At 43.6% G+C, this 20,451-nt stretch overlaps 2 protein-coding genes across 4 annotated transcripts; one reads left to right on the forward strand and one right to left on the reverse strand.

Moving 5' to 3' along the window:
• Positions 1–178: 178 nt before the first annotated feature.
• Positions 179–4,815, reverse strand: smim22 (small integral membrane protein 22). 2 transcript variants are annotated; one of them, XM_061089360.1, is made up of 4 exons: positions 4,673–4,815; positions 3,055–3,192; positions 1,577–1,647; positions 179–581 (listed from the first exon to the last, which is right to left on the reverse strand). In XM_061089360.1, exons 2-4 carry the CDS (start codon positions 3,182–3,184, stop codon positions 534–536), a joined length of 249 nt encoding a protein of 82 aa, XP_060945343.1. In that variant the 5' UTR covers positions 3,185–3,192; positions 4,673–4,815; the 3' UTR covers positions 179–533. The 2 variants fall into 2 exon arrangements, with proteins under 2 accessions (XP_060945343.1, XP_060945344.1); XM_061089361.1 differs by having other exon boundaries at positions 4,610–4,679.
• Positions 4,695–19,055, forward strand: cog1 (component of oligomeric golgi complex 1). 2 transcript variants are annotated; one of them, XM_061089359.1, is made up of 17 exons: positions 4,695–4,800; positions 5,259–5,756; positions 6,324–6,577; positions 6,697–6,878; positions 6,951–7,127; positions 7,720–7,876; positions 10,290–10,500; positions 10,636–10,999; positions 11,567–12,021; positions 14,763–14,909; positions 14,996–15,157; positions 15,592–15,716; positions 16,120–16,228; positions 16,388–16,497; positions 17,818–17,899; positions 18,062–18,085; positions 18,834–18,888. In XM_061089359.1, the coding sequence occupies exons 2-16, from the start codon at positions 5,451–5,453 to the stop codon at positions 18,068–18,070; spliced, it is 2,850 nt and encodes a 949-aa protein (XP_060945342.1). In that variant the 5' UTR covers positions 4,695–4,800; positions 5,259–5,450; the 3' UTR covers positions 18,071–18,085; positions 18,834–18,888. The 2 variants fall into 2 exon arrangements, with proteins under 2 accessions (XP_060945342.1, XP_060945341.1); XM_061089358.1 differs by lacking the exon at positions 18,062–18,085 and having other exon boundaries at positions 4,699–4,800; positions 18,834–19,055.
• The last annotated feature ends 1,396 nt before the right edge of the window (positions 19,056–20,451 follow it).

The raw sequence follows: 20,451 nt of genomic DNA on the forward strand, positions 1-20,451 counted from the left end.
GAATCTCGCCCAAGGACACTTTGGCACGTGGATAGGGGAGAGAGGGGTTGAACTGCCTCCTCTTAAGAGAACGACCAGCTCTACCTTTGTCCTCTGTAAATGTTTTTGTGTCTGTGCTCTGTAAATGAACATGGCGTTAAGAGAGTGAACACAGGACAAAATGAACATGGAGCAAAGGTGAAAGAGCTTTTACATTTTTATTGCTAAATAAAACCTTCAAATTAAAACGTGACCATCCTTCCAACAGATAAAGTCAGAGGAAGTCGTCTTCAAATCTACAGAGACACAGATGACAGCAGAAAGTTTCCAGCCCCTCTGCTGTATCCTAGCAATCAGCCCCACATAGCAGTGACAGTCAACAAGATCAGGCATGTTACATTTTCATTGCTGGGTTAAGACGTGCTAGCGAACAATTATTCACACTTCATTAAACTCTGTTAAAAACTGATTGAGCTTTGGCACAAGATTCAAACTACAAGGCTCTACGTCTTCATCAGTCGTCTTCACAATACTTGATGAGTGCAGCTCAGCTGTCAGGGATCCAGAGCCATGTTCTCTATGCCAACCTTCCGTCCTCTGGGCTGTGGTGGAAACATAGGCAAATCATTTTCTCTCTCTTGAGACCGTTATCACACACAATACAAACAATAATATCTAATGATCTGGGCTCACTTTCAGTCCATTTCACTGAGACACACTGATTTGTCTAAGGTCTGCATTGATTGTTCAATTGTCTTCTGAGCTGTGTGGTATGTTCTTGTACTGTCTCTGAGGACAGGCCCCTAAATATTCCCACGATTCCCCAATTCAGAAGTGCTGCCTCAAATATCACCTCCAGCAGCGGCAGTTCAGAGCTGCACAATGTTCAGGAGGAGTTAAAGGTCCTTCTTCTTCAGAACTGCTTCATATCATGATGAAGCAGACATCTGACTGGATGTCTCTCAACAGGTTTGTGTCAACTCACTCTGTAGTAGATCTAAATCTTTAGCTGGTGAACAGCCACCCTGACCGTATCCTGTAAGATACACTGGTAAACTTGGGAAGTCATGTGACCCTGAGCTTTACCTTTAAATAGTTTTCTGTGGGGAGCCTTTGTCGTCCCTTGAGCAGGAGACCTGAGGTAAGAGCATAGCAGCTATGGAGAGTCGCCACAGAACTAAAGGATCTCCATTTATAAACACACTGACTGTGGACTGAGGAAATCACAGTCTACACAAAGAGTGTTTGTTTTTCACTTTGTGTCCTCACAGACAACTCCAGTTTACTAAACGCATTAATACAACATATTGTACCGTAGCGCTCCACACTTCATTATGTTCCATTGTGGTGATTATTTGAGGCACAATAAAGTGTACTCAGAGTTCAGACATTTAAACACAATGATAGAGGCTATATACAGTCACTATATACGTAGTGAAGAGGCAGATTTTATGTTCTTCAAGTTGTTGCTCTGGCTTTGGTTTGAACATAAAATAAAAGATGACATCACTGTCAAAAAAGTTCAGTTCTCCTGTTCTTTATATGAGGAGGTGTGTTTTCCTTTACATCTGACAGGTGCATGCATGTGTGTGTTTACCTTGTGATCGTCACAGCAGCAGCAGCAGCAGCAGCGGATGATAACCAGGAGGACCAGCAGCAGAATCATGCCTGACAACACACAGCACACACAGGGAGAGGTCAGAGCCCGGTTCTCAGTGTTCATGGAAACTCGCCCTCATCCGCAGCCAAAGACCCAGGTCGGGACGCACTCTAACAACATACTGCAAATGAGCTGGAGTTGGCTGCATAGGGAATTTTCCTTTGTTGTAACAAGCAAATTCTTACAAGGCTACATGAAATAAAATAAAATGACCTATCTTTATGGTTATATTACAAATATATATGAATAATAGATCAATAATAAATCAATAATAGAACAAACCCGTGACTAAAACACCAAGCTTGATGGGAGAAAACTAAAGAAAATCATTATAGACGTCAAACATCACAACAACAGATGCAACACTCAGATACAAAGCCACAGATACACATGTAAGCTGAATCACAAAAGATACAGCGGAATGATTACACATGAACACATGTGTAGGTTCAGGTCTTATGTTTGTATTTAAAAACAGGTGAACTGACTGTTCTCTGACTGTGAACAGCTTAGCGCCCTCTGGTGACGGTTGCTCTACTACCACTGTCTGATCGGTAGTGATTTAAACAAGTGAGTCGACTGGGAATAGATCAACTGGTAATATGAAAGGGCCTGTAGTGTTTTTAGTGAGTTTACCTACGTATGCATATGCAGTTATTTGGTGTAAAAAGGACAATTGCTCAGACAGTTGCTTTAGTGTTGTTATTTTCTTATTGCTTTTCTTATTTTACCTTCTTTTTGAAAGTCTTTTTTATTTGGCTTGTACAGCTCCGCTGGTCAACACCAAGTGGCAACCTACAGTGACATCACTCGTTGGTTTGTGAACTGTAAACTTTTTGTATATAGACTATGGTCAACACTAACTGCCTTAAATGTGTTGTGGAAATAAACTGGACTTGACAGATGTGACATAGCTGAAATGGAGGTATTTACACAACAGTTTCCAATTCACACTTACATGCATGGAGAAATTTGCCTTAGACACTTTACAACTTTGTAAATATTTTACACAACTGTGCTTTATGTGATTCACTGGTATGTGAAGATGGACTTGAATCGTTGTGCAGCAGGAGATTTAATGAGCACTTGGCGAGCATCAGTGGCAATATTACAGCTCGTTCACTGTGTGTGCTAAGTCTCATAGAAAGAAAGTACATCCAGAAACACATTTCACACAGTCCCTTGGACATTTGAATGTCTTTGGTTTCACGAGTGAGAAGCAACATGTCATTTTGATGCATTTATGGACTTTCGTCACAAGGCTTAAATGTGAGAGTGAACGATGAGAAAGCCAACTCAAGTGTTGTGCTGATTCATCCCCATGTTCTAAGAGTTGAAGGAGGTTTGTGCATGAATTAAACATAAAATGTGTTCAGTGTTTTTTACTCTAAAGCATTTCATTCACTACCACTCACCGATGAAAATGAAGAAGACTGCAAAAGAAGCGATGTCCCAGTCAGACTGGAACAGCTGCTTGGACTGAAGTCTGGAAACCACATCGTTGAACTGGGCCTCAAACTCCTCCTGGAGATTCCTCTGATCCATTGCTGTGTCTGCACGTTACAATTCAACAAGCTTCTTAGTCCAAGAGTCTGCATAGATTCATTCACACATGATCAGCAGCACTGGCAGAGCGGAGCCGGAGCAGTGTTGGGTTGGACTGAAACACTGCAGACACGTGTAGACATTTGATTATTTTTTAATGAATATCTGAATGAACAGTAATGTGAAGAACCACTGATTATCACAGATGTTGATTATAAATAAAAGATAATAAAAAGGTATTTGAAAAAGTATTTTTATTTGGGATGTAATATATTTTTGACTCAGGACTAAAGTCATTAGGTCTCATTTGTCAAATAAATTTACAAACTGCTTAATTTTTTTTTTTAACAGTGTTCTGAACTTAACTAACTAAAAAATGTCAGGAGGGCAACCACATCTTTGTAAAGATACATTTATTTTAGCTGAAATGTGTGTTTTATTAGGATTGCGTGTTTTTGTGATGTGTGTAGATTGAGGAGAGGTGTAGATATGAATCATTCAGAGCTAAACATAATCGATCGATATCACAGCAGACATTTTGAGGTCCAAGCAGGAGAAGAACACACAAGTAAATAGTAACAACAGTAATTTGCTGTGATCTTCTTCAGCTTCATTTTCCTCTGTGACACTCTCAAAGCTTTTAATGTTGACAGCAAGCAGCTCCGGTGTAAGTGTCTGCTGTGAGGAAATGTGAGGCGGACCTGACAGCTCAACACAATGCAACTTCACAAAACACACACGAATAGACAAAGCACATGCAAATAGATAAAAGACATGCGCAGCAAATACTCACAATAATTGGATAATTTACTTTCTTTGTTGAGAATACTTGAGAATATTTGTGTTTTGTTGTGAGTATTTGGTCGTGTGGTGAGTATATGGTTGTGTGGTGAGTATTTGGTTGTGTCAGGATTTTTTACATGTTGTGTAGTGAGCATTTGCCCAATTTATTTGCTTGTGTTGTGAGTATTTGGTGGTAATGTAAAAAAGGGCCACCACTAAAATGTCATGAATTTAAAGATCCCAGAGCAGTCTGCATCTCATTACACAGAGCAGTATATCTATCAGTATAGATTTATTATAATGTACTGTGAGTTGCTCAGTGTGTTGTTGTACATGTCAACCATTGTTGAAACACTGCAACACAACACAGGACACAGTGAAAATAGAAGATACACATTGATCTTCTTACATCGAGCACACCTTGTGTATGCGTCTACTTCCTGGATAAATCAACGCATTTCAGTCTGTGTTGACTGGAAACTAGGCGGATTCTTTCGGGAACAACTCCAATTAGACACCGTTCATGTTCATACAGATACAAAGTGAACACATACATTTTATATAGACATCGGCCGATTTCAAAGTTGTTGGTTTAAAATACGGTGCGTTACTTTGTCGTTATTCAGAAGAACAGGTGCCTACCTGAGAGTGGCGCAGCTTGTGTTAGTACTTTATGTTCCGGGTACGAAGGTCAGTCTGACTCACCTGTTGTTTACCTGCGAGCTGATTCTCTGTTCGCTGTCATGGTGACTGGTGTGGGCCAGATAGCGAGCCAGATGTGGACTGATGTGGATCAGATGTGGACCAGATGTGGACCAGATAGTGAACTGATGGTCAGTATAAGCACTACTACAGACCACATTCCATAAAGTAAAAGATCCTGTCCTGGGTTAGGGTTAGTGGTTTCACATCTGCCTTAACGCGGTGTATATGAATTTTTGAAATCAGACTTCTATCCTCATCATTGCATGTGAAAAAAACATCTTTAAATATTTTTAATTCAACTAAATATGCCTTAACCACGTTCTCTTATATTGACCTTGTGTATAAGTCGTATTCCTTAAAATCCCTACACCTGAGAAATAAGTGTGAGTTCATATATTGTTGTTTTTACTTTCGTCTTTTTCATGCTGTATGTTTCTTTGAGTTTAGAAAGTAAAATATTAATTTTGTTGTGTATTATTTCTCCTGAGGACTTGTGACGTTGACCTTTTCATACTTTCAAAAATGTAATAAATGTGTATGACGTCATGCAATGCCTCTACGACTTGGAATCATTTGATTGGCTCAGCAGGGTGAGTGGGCGGCACCAGGCCTGTGCGGAAACGCTCGCTGACTGACAGCTGTGGTAACTAATCAACACATCGTAGTCCGCTGACGTCACACTTTTACCTACGTGGAAGCAGGAAGGGAACTTCCTCTCGCTCTTCCGGGTTGTTGGAGTCCCTGCAGCAGCTCTTGTTGTTGTTGTTGAGGCGGTGCGATGTCCGAGGATCCTGCGCTGAACCTCCGGGTGTCGGAGATCAGACACCCGGCGGGTCTGTTCGAGCGCTACAACACCGAGGAGATCCGCCGGATCGAGCGCAAAGTGCGCGGGGAGATCGAGCAGAAGAAGGAGGAGCTGAGGCAGATGGTCGGGGAGCGTTACCGGGACCTGATAGACGCCGCCGACACCATCGGAGAGATGAGGGAGTGCTCGGAGAGCGTGGTCCGGTCCGTCCAGGACATGCACCGGTACTGCCACAGCCTGAAGCAAGGCAACGCCGATGTGAGCAGCTGCAGACAGGAGGTGAACACTTAACTGGAATAACTTGATCTGATTCAAAGCACAGAGCGGATCACCAGACCCCATTAAAGAAAGTCACACGTCATTTACTACATACGTTACATCAAACCAATAACCTCTTTGATACCATTGCTGTACGTGCAGAGTGACTTAAACCCAAACCCTGAACAACTCGGGGGGACAGAGCACATTTATCCAGATCATGTCGATTTTACTTTAACTTCCACTCCTCGGTGGTGGGTTTCCTAGTCACAGCTATGAAACTTTGTTAAAACCATAAGACTATAAACGTCCTCAACACCGGTTGTGTGTCTCTGCTGAACAGAGAGAAACTGAATTCACTTGGTTTAAATCACGATCAGCTGATGATTCCTCAGGATGAATACAGATCATTAGTCTGATCGGACATTACTCTCATCAAATTAATTATTATACAACTGTACATCACTATGTTGTCTTGTGTGTGTAATTATGTCACTGCTAATATTCTGTCATATTTAATTCAAGACACCCACATTATCTAAAGTCGTTGTAGCCTGCTATATAAATGTGTGTGTGTGTGTGTTGTAGAGCCAGAAGCAGTGGCAGTGGCAGGAGAAGTTCTACACCATGGCCTCCCAGATAAAGCTCCTCCTGGAGATCCCAGAGCGCATCTGGAGCGCCATGGAGGCTTCCCAGTACCTCCAGGCCACTCAGCTTTACCTGCTGTGTTGCCACCTGCACAGTCTGCTGCAGCTGGAGACTGCCACAGCGGGCCACTACAGCCCTGTCCTGGCCCGCTTCCCCATTCTGGTGCGGCAGGTGGCCACCACCGGACACTTCAGGTACTGGAGGTTTTCTTACTCTTACTTTTCAGGGATTTGTGGTTCTGAAGAAGAATCTCCACATGTGAAAGTTAGCGAAAGTGAGGTCATAGGTCAGTAAGCAGCTGGTCCTCCTGCAGGTCCACCATTCTGCTGGACAGCAGGTCTCTGCTGAGGGGCCGGGTGGTGTCCGACCAAGCCATTGCTGAGGCCCTGGTGTCTACCATGCTGCTGGAGGACAGCTCACCACGCCAGGCCCTGGCCGACTTCTTGCTGGCCCGGAAAGCCTCTATCCATCAACTGCTCAACCAACCACAGCATGGTATTCTACCATTTGCAATATGCAGTAAATGTACATGTGAATCAGTTCATGACCATGTTTATTTCTATCCAGGTGCGGGGATCAAGGCCCAGGTGTGCAGCTTGGTGGAGCTGCTGGTCACCACTTTGTTCCAGGCCTACGCCGTCTTCTACCTGCCCCCAGAGGGAAACCCCAGGCCAGGGGAGGGAGCCCTGAGCTGTGGCATGCTGTTCTCTATCCTGGAGAATGTTACCTCCGGCAGCCCTGCAGGTAAATAGCATGGACTTCCTGGATGCTTGGAAATGTTTTTGTTATTTCCTTACTAAGAGTTGGAAGAGTTGGAAGAGTAAAAGTAACCACATCAGACTGGAGTGGTCCTTTTCAATCGTTGTCACTGTTTTAGCTCTTCCTCTTCCTATATTTATGAGCTTTTGTCATAGGCAGTACTCGTCTTAGCCAGACATGTTATATATTGTTATGTTCAGGATAATTCAATTGTTAATAATTCCTGTATACTGTTAACAGACCGTGCCCATCGCTGTAGCTTAATAAACAAAGCACTTTATGGTTGGCCTTATTCACCAGGACGGCAGAGCTGCCATGCAAGCAGCTGAGACACTTCAAAATGTGGACTTTCCATTATTGGAACAAATTAACCTGCTGAGATTGGACTAGCTACATCTGTAACTGTTTCCAAATCTCTTTTTATTGTTGTTTTTTCCTTTTGTGAAGCTCTTTGTAACTTTGTTAAGAAAAGTGCTGTACAAGTAAAGCTTGTAAATATTAATATTCATATAATCAGGATGTGTTTTCAAGGCTTCTGATACAAAGTCTCCTCTGTTGATCTCCTCTCGCCGCTCAGCTAAAGTCAGGAAGGTGTTGCAGGAAGAGACGAGTACTGGCAGCTGGTTCAAGTACCTGCCTCCCTCCATCACTGATTTCCAGCCCGCCCTCCGCACCCTGGCTCAGCCAATCCAGAGAGAGCAGCTCCGGGACACACTGCAGCAGTGGATCAATACGTAAGGAGGCTGCTTGTCTTTTTTTTTATATCAGCTGCTACCTGTGTCTCAGTCGTTTGACATTCATGTCACACACAATCACACAGAGACACTGAGGACAGTTGTTTTTCTCATCACGCAGGAGACTCAGTCAGACGCCTGCTCCTCCTGTTCTGACATGCATGCGTCATTAATGAAGTCAATGAATAGGATACAACTTTCAGTTTTCGATTGCTGTCACTCTTATGCAGCTTCGCAGATACATTGTCGGCCTCTGTGATGTCTTTACATTCACATGCACAGAGAAGCAGATCTTTATTCCACTTGTCCTCTGTTCTCAGGTTAATGCAAACTCACCGCTTAATTTATGTTCAACTGTTGATAAACTCAGTGTAACGTAGAGTCATTCCATCAGTGCATCAAAGCCGTGTCATAACTAATCATTCATTCAAAAATTACTTTCAATAATTACCACTCTTAAGCTGTTGTTCATAAACCTCAACACACCATACACAGAGGTTTCAGGGGTTTTACAAACATACCGATGACAACACTGTGGAAAGTGTCTGTTACCATCGTTTGTTGTAGTTTCAGGAGGCGCTGAGAACACGGCACACCTTCCTTCACGTACACTTTCATTTTGTGTCAACACGAGGGAGCAAAAAGAGAGAGACACCGCACAGAGGGAGCAGAAGCCCAGCATCTACTGTAGCTGCCCTTGCATTGTTATCATTTACTGTTTGACCTACTTACTGTATGTGCAAACAGTGTTAAGCAAAGAGAGAGAAAGAGAAACTTGCTGCAGATTGGGGAAAACATGCTCTCCCTCACAAGTCAGCGTCACATCTGTCACTGACAGTGGGGACATTACTTGGGCATACTTAATTAATGAGCATAGCTTAACAACAAAATAACAACATTTTAAGCTTGTCGAGTGTATAAATACTTCTCCGGAGAATTGGGTCCAGACTCTTTCTGCACTTTAAAAAAAAAAGCATAACCCAGGAGGTAGGGCTGCTCAATTAATCGAAATATAATCGTGATTACGATTATTGGGTCAAACGATCTCCAAACTAGTATAATCGAGTTGAAACGATTATTTGGCATTTTTTTCTAAAGAGCGTGCATGCGCAATTCAGTCCCTCCCCGGAGCATTCAGCGCGGCCCCGCTGTCTGGCACTCACTCTTAAGCAGCTGTGAAGTGAAGGAGGCGAGTTGTGTGTGTGGGGACCGGCGGTGTTTAAAAAACAGCGCGAGTGGAAAATGGCAGAGGGAGGGCAGCCCCCGTGTGACCGACAGAAAGTGTAGAAAAAGTTCTTCGAATCCGACGAGCAGCAGCACCACACAGTGTAGCGGCCGCGCTGCGGAGCGTCAACTCTCCAGCGCGCAGCCGCCGGCTGTTCACAACGGACCCGCGCGGATCAGCTCGCGATTCTCCGCTTGTTGTTGTATGGAACCCGTTCAATGTCAGGGTTCGGGGGTAAATTATGATGGTCCTCATAGCCCCCCCCCCCCCCACTCCTCTCTTTCTCTCTCTGTCTGTGTGCTTTTAGTGGGGGGGGGGGGCAGGTGGGGACATTTAATATTGAGAGGAAATTTCAAAGTTCTCAGTTACAAAGTGTTTTTATGGAGAGTGTTAATGTTGCCATCATTAAGGGTTTGAATAACCAGGCACCGATATCCTGCATGGTTTTAAGGAGGAATGAGACACGCAGCCGTAATCGGTGTTTACCGGAACCGGAAGTGACTGGTACTTCCGGTTAGTCATTAAAAAAAATAAGGGCACATATTAATAATCGTGATTTCGTTTTTGTCCAAAATAATCGTGATTATGATTTTTTCCATAATCGAGCAGCCCTACCAGGAGGGGTTCTCTGCTCAGACGCTTTCACAACAGCAACACATTTCCAGCTTCAGGTGAGGGGTGGTACAGTGGGCAGAGCCAGGGTTTTTCACTTTTAGATATTTATTTTCTATAAGTTTATTTTTCATTTGTCCATTGCGTGTGTGAATCCATTGGATGATCTCCTGCTGTGCTATCTGCGAACTTTATATTAGGGGTCCAGGCGGGCAAAGTGTGCAGAAAATCTGGAGCTTCTCAATCGAGCATTTCAGAATCAGAATCAGGATCAGAATGTATTTATTGCCAAGTAGGTTTACACCTACCTGGAATTTGTTTTGCGTTCACACATACACCTCCACAGTGTAGTAAAGGTAATCGAATCTGCCCAGTGTTTGTTTTAACCTGACATTGATTTGTCTGTGCTTTTATCTGACAGTTTAGAAAATTTGGCAAATATTTAGCTTTTGTTTATTGATGCAATAAGGCTTCTTCAAATGTGGGGGCAAAATTACTTAAAGCCCTAACTAATTATCCCAACTGTCTCAGATTAATTCACTTGTGATAGCTGATCAATGCCCCCTCTGTTCTCAGGTGCAAGGAGGACATTTGCCATGGCGTTGGCAGCCTACTTGTCTATGTCAAGAGCCTGAAGGGGCTGGCGGCCATCAGAGACGCTGTGTGGGACCTCCTCTCCACTGAATCAATCAGTCAGCACTGGAGCACTGTGTGCCAGCGGCTTCTGGAGCGCCCCCTGGCTGTCTGGGAGGACTTCCTCCAACTGCTGTTCCTTCAGCGCCTGCAGGTTGGTGCTTGTCCAGGCTCATATTTCGGCCCTTTTGTTTTATTCAGTCTTGCCACACTGACAGCCTGCCTGCTGTCGTGGTAAAAAAGGTAGATATTTAACCACTCCACTGATTCCTTCCTCTCATTTCTCAAGGCCATCACCAAAGAAGAAACTGAGGCCATCTCAACGAGTTCTGTCCAGCTCCTTACCTCAGCTGTGAGGGACCTGGAGGGCCAGACTACCCAAACCTCTGTGGGCACCAACCCAGGCTCTCTCCGCCGGGCACAGTATGAGGTAGACGTGGCATCCTTCCTGTGGTCAGAGTCTCCAGGAGACCTGCTGAGTGATGCAGGTTGGATCAATGTGACCCAGCGGGGGCAGCAGCATCAGAGGAGTGGCCTGGCCATGAAGACCCAGGCCCTGACACCTTGTGTACAGAACTTCTGCTCTTCAATGGATGCAAAGCTGAAGGCCAGGCTGGATGACCTCCAGCACTACCTGCCCTCCCAGGATACAGGTGGGTTCAGTTAAGACTATGCTGACGTGTGCCAGTCTGTTCAAGCCAGTGCAACGTTCACACAGGTGTATTTTCAGCCCTCACCCAGACTTAACATAATGCTGCATTTTGACAAAAAAGTTCCTGGAGCTTTTAGTCCCAGGAACCTTTTTCAAGGAGCTAAAAGGTTCCTGCAGATATTTGTTTGTCTGCGTTTCCACCTTGATAAAGACCAGAGAAGATGAGGGGTCATAATTTGTCAAATCATCCCACTTTTGGGACTACCACAAATGTTTGGTCACATGAGAAACAAATGGAACCAAATGTTTATGTGTTTGGGATCCTAATTAAGGGAGATTTGGAATAACAAAACTTGACCTGTTTGGGAGGACTCTGTGACTTTGACTTATTGCATCTCCCCCCTAAAGGAATGTTGGGTGACACTAGTTTGTTATGGTTACTTCTATCTGTACTAATACACATGTGGTTTAAAAAGAATGTAGCCTAATGATTTGGGAAAGTGAAAATGTTTGTTTTAGATAGTGAATGGTACTAAATAGTGCTTAATATTGATCTCATGCTTTGCAGTGTCTGACTCCATCTCAGTCCCTGTCTCATCCTCTGGACCTACTGAGGCCTCTTCAGCATCTTCATTTAACCGCTTCATGGACTCGCCGGCAGTGGAGGAGGCTTTACGTGAAGGCTCCCTGGCCTGTGTTCGCCACATCCTGTCCTCCATCCACTCTGAACTGGCTGCAGTCTCACCCGACCCCAGCCCCAGCCGCCTCAGTTCAGTCCTTTTCATGGCCAGGCTCTGCCAGTCCATGGGTGAGCTCTGCCCTAACCTGAAGCATTGCATTCTGGGGAAACAGAGCAGTGCCGAAACCATGGCCAAGGGGACCCCCAGGCAGGCCAAGAAGCTGGGCAGAGCCAGATCCGCCACAGAGGTCAGCCCCGCCCAGGCCAAGTGGGCAGGTCTGAAGGAAGAGCTTCTCAACTGCAGCATGGAAGCCTACCGCATCTGGAGCTCCGCCCTCGCCAAAGTCAGACACCGTCACAAACCAAGATGTATATCTGTGAAACTATATTTGCTGCATGGAACCTAGATGCTGATGTGTTGAGGAGCATATACATCTAATCTGCAGAGAGAAAAGCAGAATATAGTGTCAGAGGGGTCTTGAGCAGGAGAATTTAAGAATAGTTGATTCTTTTCAAACAGTTTATGTTCTGGTATGGTAATTAAATCCATCCTGCATGATCTGATCAGGGGTCAGCTCCAAGTTCAGATCTGTGAACACAGCTAAGACACATTCATATCATCGAGATCTGATCACTCAGATATTCAGAGTGAATCTGGGCAGGGGCGGCTCCTGGCATAGGCGAAGTAGGCGGTTGCCTAGGGCGCAAAATGCCGAGAGGGCGGCACAAGGGACTGATTTATCATGACGTGACACATGCAATATAAACCAATACATTCACATCACAACATCATCTTCTAAACCCGGGGACGCACCGGAGATAGAAGCGCCGCGAAGCGCCACGAAAGCTGTCCGCTTCCTCTCCGTGCCCATGTTAAATAATTGGGCTGTTCGCACCGGCAGCGCCGCGGCCGCTCGCGATCTGCAGCGATGGTTTCGGGTTCTGTTCTATTTTTTTCGCTCGCTGCGAGCAAATCGGGCCGGAAAACACATTGAAAATTAATATATTTCAAACGATATAAGTGATATATTATATATATGATTAAATATACATCCTATACTTTCGATTTCTCCGCTGTTCTCCTGGAGTTTAATTTCCCTGTTTATTGCCGCCACATGATAAAAATGTCCCCATCTTCAATTATGTACTTAATCCCAGTGTTGGGAGTGTAACGCGTTACTGTAATTCCACTACTTTTAGCGGTAACGAGCATGTAACGAAGTATTTTTTTAAATCAAGTAACGCAGTTACAATTACTGAAATTTAAATGAGTTTGTTACTCGCGTTACTCTCTTTTGTGAAAAATGAACACTTGCAGACAAGAAGACAAGGTTGGACGTCAGACAATGTTTTCACGGACCGGCCGTTAAGGTTCGGCTACGGAGCCTCACGACGGAGTCCCTCTGGTACGGCCTCTGGTGACATTGGTAGATTTTTTTTTTTATTTAACGAAATTAACGAATTGTTAACATGCGGCCTCAAATTAATTATTGCGTGGTAAGTTACCAGCAAGACGGAGACGAACGGATCACAAAGCTCCATTACGCACACGATGCGCTTCTGTGCGCTTTGGAGAAGTTGTTTTGTTATAGAAAATAAACATTAATTCGTGAATAAAAAATAATTCCACCGATGTCACTACAGATATGTCGGAAATGGCAACAGAGTTGTTAGTGCTGTTGTGGCGATCTCAGGGCATTCTGCCGTGACTTTAATCCAGGACACCGGCAGAGTTGTTTTCTCAAACATACTTTTAAGGCCGCCGTCATTTGCGATCTCCAGCAGCTGATCTTCTTCTTAAACAGACCTGCTGGATTCACCTGGTTTGTTGACGAATGGGTCCGACAAATACCGTGCTGGTTTGTGTTCAGCGAAAAAGTGACGTGACCGAGACAAGCCTCTTGACATGCATAAAGCATGAGTCATAACGCAGAGGATCCGGTAATTTTTCAAAATAAAACCGCTTATTTTGAAAAATTACCGGATCCTCTGCGGATAATAGATAAAACAGAAAACATGTAAAATGTTTATTCTTTCTGTGCGGCCTGGTACCAAATGACCCACAAATGGGCCTGTTGCCCAGTTGATTACAATAAATAGGTCTAAAAAATATGTTTATTGTGTTTGACTGTTCAGTACTGTTCATATTCATTACATTTAAAAAGCAGACATAAAAGTAACTTAAAAGTTACTTTCCCTAGTCACTAATTACTTTTGATATACAGTAACTGGTGGGGTAATTCAATTACTTTTAAAAGAAGTGACTAGTAACTGTAACTAATTACTAATTTTCAGTAACTTGCCAAACACTGCTTAATCCACACATTTGTCAGTTGTGTCCAAACAGACAGAAACACACAAGCACATACTCTCTTGTGTGTATATATTTTTATTATATTTTATTTTTCATAGCTTAGAATTTTGTCTGCCTGTGTGTGCATCTGTATACAGTCCAAAAGTTCTTGGGGATGCATGACAATTTGCGTGTGTATGTTGGGGGGGGCGCCATTCTGAAATCCCGCCTAGGGCGCCAACATTGCCAGGGCCGGCCCTGGGTCTGGGACACATGTGACCACATTGTTTTAGCTGCATGAACACCGCTAATGTGTCCTGGGCCCCACACAAGGACAGTCTTCTGACCCAAGTCACTCTCATAATTAACCCAAAGTATTTATACACAAAACATTTTTTTCCTTTTTCAAATAAGTAAAATCTTGAGAGCAGATCATTGAGTGTCTAAGCCCCCCACCTTCTCTATATTTAATTAATATGCAGACCAATCCATTAATCTGGTTATTTCCCCAGAGTTCTAGCTGAAGTAAGTAGGTTTAAAGGATAAAAGTAAACAAATCCTCAGATGGAGGGATCTTTTCATTAGTTTTTTAACAAAATTACTAAAATTATTATCCAAATATTGTAAGAATAAACACATAATTATTCTAACAAATTACTCGTCGGCTAAAGTTCAGTTTATCTGTATCTTTGTATGCATCTGAGTAGCCCAAAAAGATATATAAATGCAGCTTTAAATAATATTGGAGTTGTTGCAATGCCTTTGTAGTAACACTGTGTTGTATATTGACAGGTGTTGCTGGGTAAGTTTGGCACAGTGCTGCATGCACAGTCTGCTGGTGCCATCCTGACAACAGCCACAAACTGGGAGGATCTGGAGATCCAAGAAGAGGCCGAGTCGGGGAACAGTGTCACGTCCAAAATCCGTCTTCCAGTGCAGGTCTGCCCCTCAGCTCCTCCTCCAACACACACTTGGATTTCTGACTCCACCTAGAGATCTGATGTAAAATGTTGTGTCTCCCGCAGCCATCTTGGTTTGTCCAGTCGCTGCTGTTCCAGCTGTGTGTGGAGGTGAACAGGGTGGGGGGTCATGCCTTGCCCCGGGCCACGCTGCAGGGGCTGCTGCAGGCCTGTCTGACTGAAGTCCTTGGCCACTACCACAGCCTCTCACAGCAAGCCCGCACCAAGGTAACACACACACAAACACAAAACCTTGTAGTTATACAGTAGATTTAACTAAGCCAAGTCATAATGTTTCATCTGTCTCCCATCTGATGCTGAAGGGGTTTTACTGAAAAAAACGCAATTCTAAAGAAAAAGTGAGGCTGGGTGGTGTCGACATGATTTCAATACCCCGTTCTCTTCAAAGTTGAATTATACTGGGGCATGAATACACTTATTTATTTTCAAATAAATGTGATTTAGGTTTTTAGGAATATCTGCAAGTGAGGAAGACATGGATGATTTGGGAATGAAAAGAGACTGGGATGACAAAGAGGGTGGCAAAGAGGAGGTGGATATCATATTAAGGAAACGAGTAGTGAAGGCTGGTGGATAAAGACGTTTACCTGTTACTGCATGAATTTCTCTGCTTTGTTTTCTTCTGCGCCTCCATCCTCCAGGAGGGTGTGTTGCCCATGACTCAGAACAGAGCCTTGCAGCTGTTATTTGACCTTCATTACCTCAACACCACACTGGGCAGCAGACTGGAGGAGGGCAAGAGCTCCCGATCACAGCAAGACCCCAGGTATCAATCTTCATTACATTTTTATTAGTAAGTTTTCGAATGCAGCTGTTTTGGTGTGACACAATTACACACCTTCTAAAAATCGGAGGTTCATGCAGGTATTTTTCCTCGGAGCAGATTGGTGCGAGATAGTTGCTTTGTTACATTAATCTTTAACACAGACGAACACAATCTAAGAATCATAAGTGTGCAGGTAATATTGTATTCCTGGAAAGGTTTTGTCTTTATATGTCGGCACTGTGATAAGTGCACCCTGCCTCTTACCAAGTGTCAGCTGGGATTGGCTCCATCCCTCTGTGATCCCTAAAGGATAATTAGTAAAGCTAAATGATGAAGGAATAGGTTGATTTTAGAAATGGTAGTTAAGAAAAGTATACCTGATTTGTAGTTATGTGTCTTTCAGATTTCAAGAAGCCTGTGATTGGCTGGAGAGCTTCATCGACCCCTTTGACCTGGACGTGTTCACACCTCCGCTGAACGCCAACCTGAACCGCCTGTCGCAGAGGACATCGGTACTTTCATTCCTTTATCATGAAAGACACATGTGCAAAAAATTGTCTACCTGTCGCTTGATGACCATGGAAACATCAGCAGACTTCCGTTCTCTGTAGGTGTGAGATGAGAGTTGTCAGGTCATGTTGTGAGCCATCTGCTGTGATGCTGTGTTTCAGGTGCTGCTAGGACTGTTGACGGGCCTAGAGAAGCAGTTTTCCTCACGGAGCAGCAGCCTCAGCTCCCAGGAGCCGTATAACATCCTGCCACTGGCCAGCAGCCAGATCAGGTCAGAGGTCAATGTTACATCCTGTTGGACGTTAGTGACTCATTAATGACCGCGTGAAATTAGTGACATCCGTGTAATCAGCAGAAACAAACTACAGCATCACTGCTGCCATTTTCAGACATGACCTGCAGATAAAGTCCAGAGAATTGGGTCCAGAGTTTATCAACAGTTTTCCTTTCGCACATGCACAATGAGCGGGATGTTGTTCCACCTCTTTCCTGAATAATGTGGAGGATTTGTTGCTGTTGTGAACAAGTCTGTGCAGAGAACCTCCTGCTGCTTTGCGCATGTGTGAAAGGAAAACTTGGTAAACCCCAGACCCAATTCTCCGTCTTTACCCGCAGGTCTTGTCTTAAAAACAGCTTAATTATCAGACAGTGTTTCCCACGTGGTGAGTTTTTGCTTGTGGTGGGTGGCACAGTGGTTGACTATGAAAGTAACCCAGGTTATTGTCTTCAGGTGCAACTTACCGGAGTTCTTTAAAACCCTGCGTGTAATATGAAATTATCTGATACAATACCAATAAGAAAACTAGAAAGGCACTCAGCAGAGCACATCCCTCCACCAGGGAGGAGCAGCGAGGAGGGCTGTTACTGTTTGTTACTGTATCATTGTGCCTTAGTGGTGCATAATCCAAAAGTCAGTTCAACCTCAATGCCACCCAGCAGTCTCCTTTAAACTTTTACATTCACTAGATCCAGATTTTTATGGGATCTGCACCAAATCATACACACTCATAAATATCAGTCCCCTAAACATGTCAGGTTTTTTCCCATCAAAATCCATGAATTATACTCATGGAAAATATTAAGAATTTGTGCTAACAAAGCTCGAAAGCTATTTTTCAGCTCCATATATATCTCTTAACTGTATGTTGTCCTCCTCAGTATCAGAACAATTCTGAGAGTGCATTTTTTCATCTGTCTGAGAAATCAATGAATAAGTTGAAAAAGGTTCCATCTTGAATTGTAAAAGTAAAACAAGAAAGTGCCCCTGGGTCCGCCCCCTATCCCAGATCCACAATAAAATGTTGTGTTCTCTTCCTTGGGTCGTGCCTCACCCCTTATCCTGCCAACAAACATGGATGTAAACATAAATTCCATGGTGGAGGAAATCTGCTTTTGATACCTCACGTTGAGGTTAACACAGGCAGCTACAAGAACTCTTAAATATCAAACATGTATATGTGACGTGTTTCTTTCCGATACATTTCATGCAACTCAAGAAGGTATTCAACAATTTACTGGATTTCTATATTTCTGATCGGATATCATTATTATGTCGACCTAATGCCTGCCATGTGTGTTCTGTGCTCTGCAGGTTCGGACTGCTGCCTCTCAGCATGTCCAATGTGCGCAAATCCATGTTTGTCTCCAGGAATTCTGACGCTCCAAAGAAGCTGGTGAGTAACTGAGCTGGGATCTGGTAGCTGAAGCTGCTCTGAGTTTTTTCATTTGTTTTGTTGTCTCATTCACTGGCATCCACAGTGTTTCTTCATTTCTCTGTTTCATTGTTTTGTTCCACTCGGTGTAAATGTTATCTGTCACACCCTGTGCCTTCCCAGCATTTCTGAGTGCCAGCAACCCAGGCAAGTTAATCAGTGTGGGTTTACATTTGTGTGTGTGTGTTGAGGTTGTATCGGTAGTAGTAGTGACTTGGTCTACCTTTGGTGCAGTTGCAGTGTGAGAGAGCCTCATTAATTGATTTAAATGATTGTTGTAGTCTGGTGGCTGGAAACTGCTCTGCTTTGTTCTCACTAATCTGGTAAAATAGCTTATGATCAGACTGTTGATTAGCAGCACAGCAGCATCGACCCTAGGGCTTTCTTACCTGTATGCATGGACCAGTCCTCGAAACATAACTAAGTTTGTGTCATTGTCAGGAGGAATACAAACCGGTGTCTGTGCAGCAGAGCCTGATACCAGAAATACTCCTCGCTTCCAGTGTCATTGAAATTCCCACAATTCATGATCTTACAATTGTGATACATGTGATTTGCAAAAATTAGGGGATTATTTTTTATCTGCATGCATGCATTGTCAAGAATGCACCATGGTAATTCAGCACTGCATTGAATGAATGAGACTATTTTCTGTATGTAACCTGTGGGTGTCACATAGATCATCAGTTCCTGTGGGAAGCAGTTCTCCCCTCTGTGTCTGTCTGTGTGTGTGCGTGTGCACACGTTTTTGCGGTTGTTAATTACAATATTGCAAAATCCATAGTGAAGAAAACCGATAAACTGAAAGTGTGGTGTTGTTTGTTCTTAACTGTTACCAACAAGTCAATCTTCTTAAAACCTCAGTGAACCTAAAGTGCTCTCTCTCCTCCATCAGGCTCCTCCATCCTCCACAGCGGACAGCAACGACAGCTTCAGGCCGGGCAGTCTCTTCAGACAGCTGGCTGATCAGGACGAAGACACAGCCGCTCCCTCTTTATTCAAACTCAGCTGGCTGTCTGGCATGGCCAAATAACCCCACATCACTCGAGACTCTTTAGTTGCCAGAGGCTTTGTAAACATAAATATGTATAATAAATATAATTTTTGTCTTTTGAAACATGCCCCCTCTGCGATTTAACTAATTCATGCAACTGTGAGTAAAAAGAAGTACCTCTGACGAAATGGTGTGATTCAGGTAACACGTGTTTTACATTGATGAGCAGAAGTACATCCCTGTGCACTGTGTGTTTCTAAAGGAGCACGTGGGAAAGTATGTGAACCAGTGGGACGATCAGGGTAGACTCCTCTTCTTCGAACACTTGTGACGTCTACACAAACATGGGTACACTCTGGGTTGGTGCTTTCTAGATGAAGCAGAAAGAGGAGCCTTGTCCGATCAGTTTGACTTCAAGATGACATGAATCAATGGATGACAGTCAGTTGGATCCTATAAATATACACAGGATAATAGTTCTATTGGTTGACCTGCTTAAACAATCAAGATGGTGTTAATCCACAGGATCTCATTGGACTCTACTTAGACGGATGTGGCTCGGGGGAGAGAGGGTCGTCTTCTGACGAGCGGGCAGGTGGTCCAATCCCAGTCTTTCCCATTATGCATGCCGAAGTGGCCTTGGGGCAAGACACTGAAACCGAAAATGCACTGATAAAGGGCTGTTTGTGTAAATGGGTGACTGGCAAAAACTACTGTCAAGCACTTGAGTGACCATTTACTGCTTAAAGGGATAGTTTTCACTATGCCGATGAAGAAGAGGGTGAAGTGTTTGAGTCCACAAAACACTTCTGGAGTCTCGGTAAACCGAGTTGGAGCTGAATCTCATACAATTCAAGTTACCGGTGACCAAGACTTCAGAAGATTTAAAAACAGAAAAGACATAACATGCTTCCATACTGCTCTATTGGTGTCATCCGAATGTCCGGAAGCTCCAACATTAATTCTCGACTCGAAACGGCATCATTTCATGACACCACACAACAGTATGTAGGCATGTTTCTGTTGTTTTATCACGTCTGAAGAAGATTTGCTTGGGCTAAAACGCGGTTACCCCTGAAACTCCTAAAGTTTGTTGTGAACTTAAAGTAGTTAGTATTGTCTGTTACATTATAACATAATCAACATTGGAACTGATTGGTGGTACAGTCTATGGTTAATATGCCATTTGTATATGCTGCCTTGGAACATACAGAAACAAACCAACAAAAACTCCAAACACTGAGGAAATGAGTTTAAAGCCCCTGGTTGGATCCTCTAGCTTTAATTGAACAAACACACATAAACACTGAACTCCGCTTTAACTTGATCTCGTCATTAATTTCAGGTAAGTAACCAGATGTACAAACAGCAGAAATATCCATATGGAAGTGAATGAATGAATAGTTTGCAGCCGACAGTAGAGACAGTTTAATCAAATCACACTTACATTTATCATCTATTTTGTATTTATATTGCAGCAACGGAAGCTACAATATCTGTGTCCTGTTACTTTACTCTC

The sequence above is a fragment of the Limanda limanda genome, chromosome 17 (genome assembly GCF_963576545.1).
Source record: "Limanda limanda chromosome 17, fLimLim1.1, whole genome shotgun sequence".
Lineage (NCBI taxonomy): Eukaryota > Metazoa > Chordata > Actinopteri > Pleuronectiformes > Pleuronectidae > Limanda > Limanda limanda.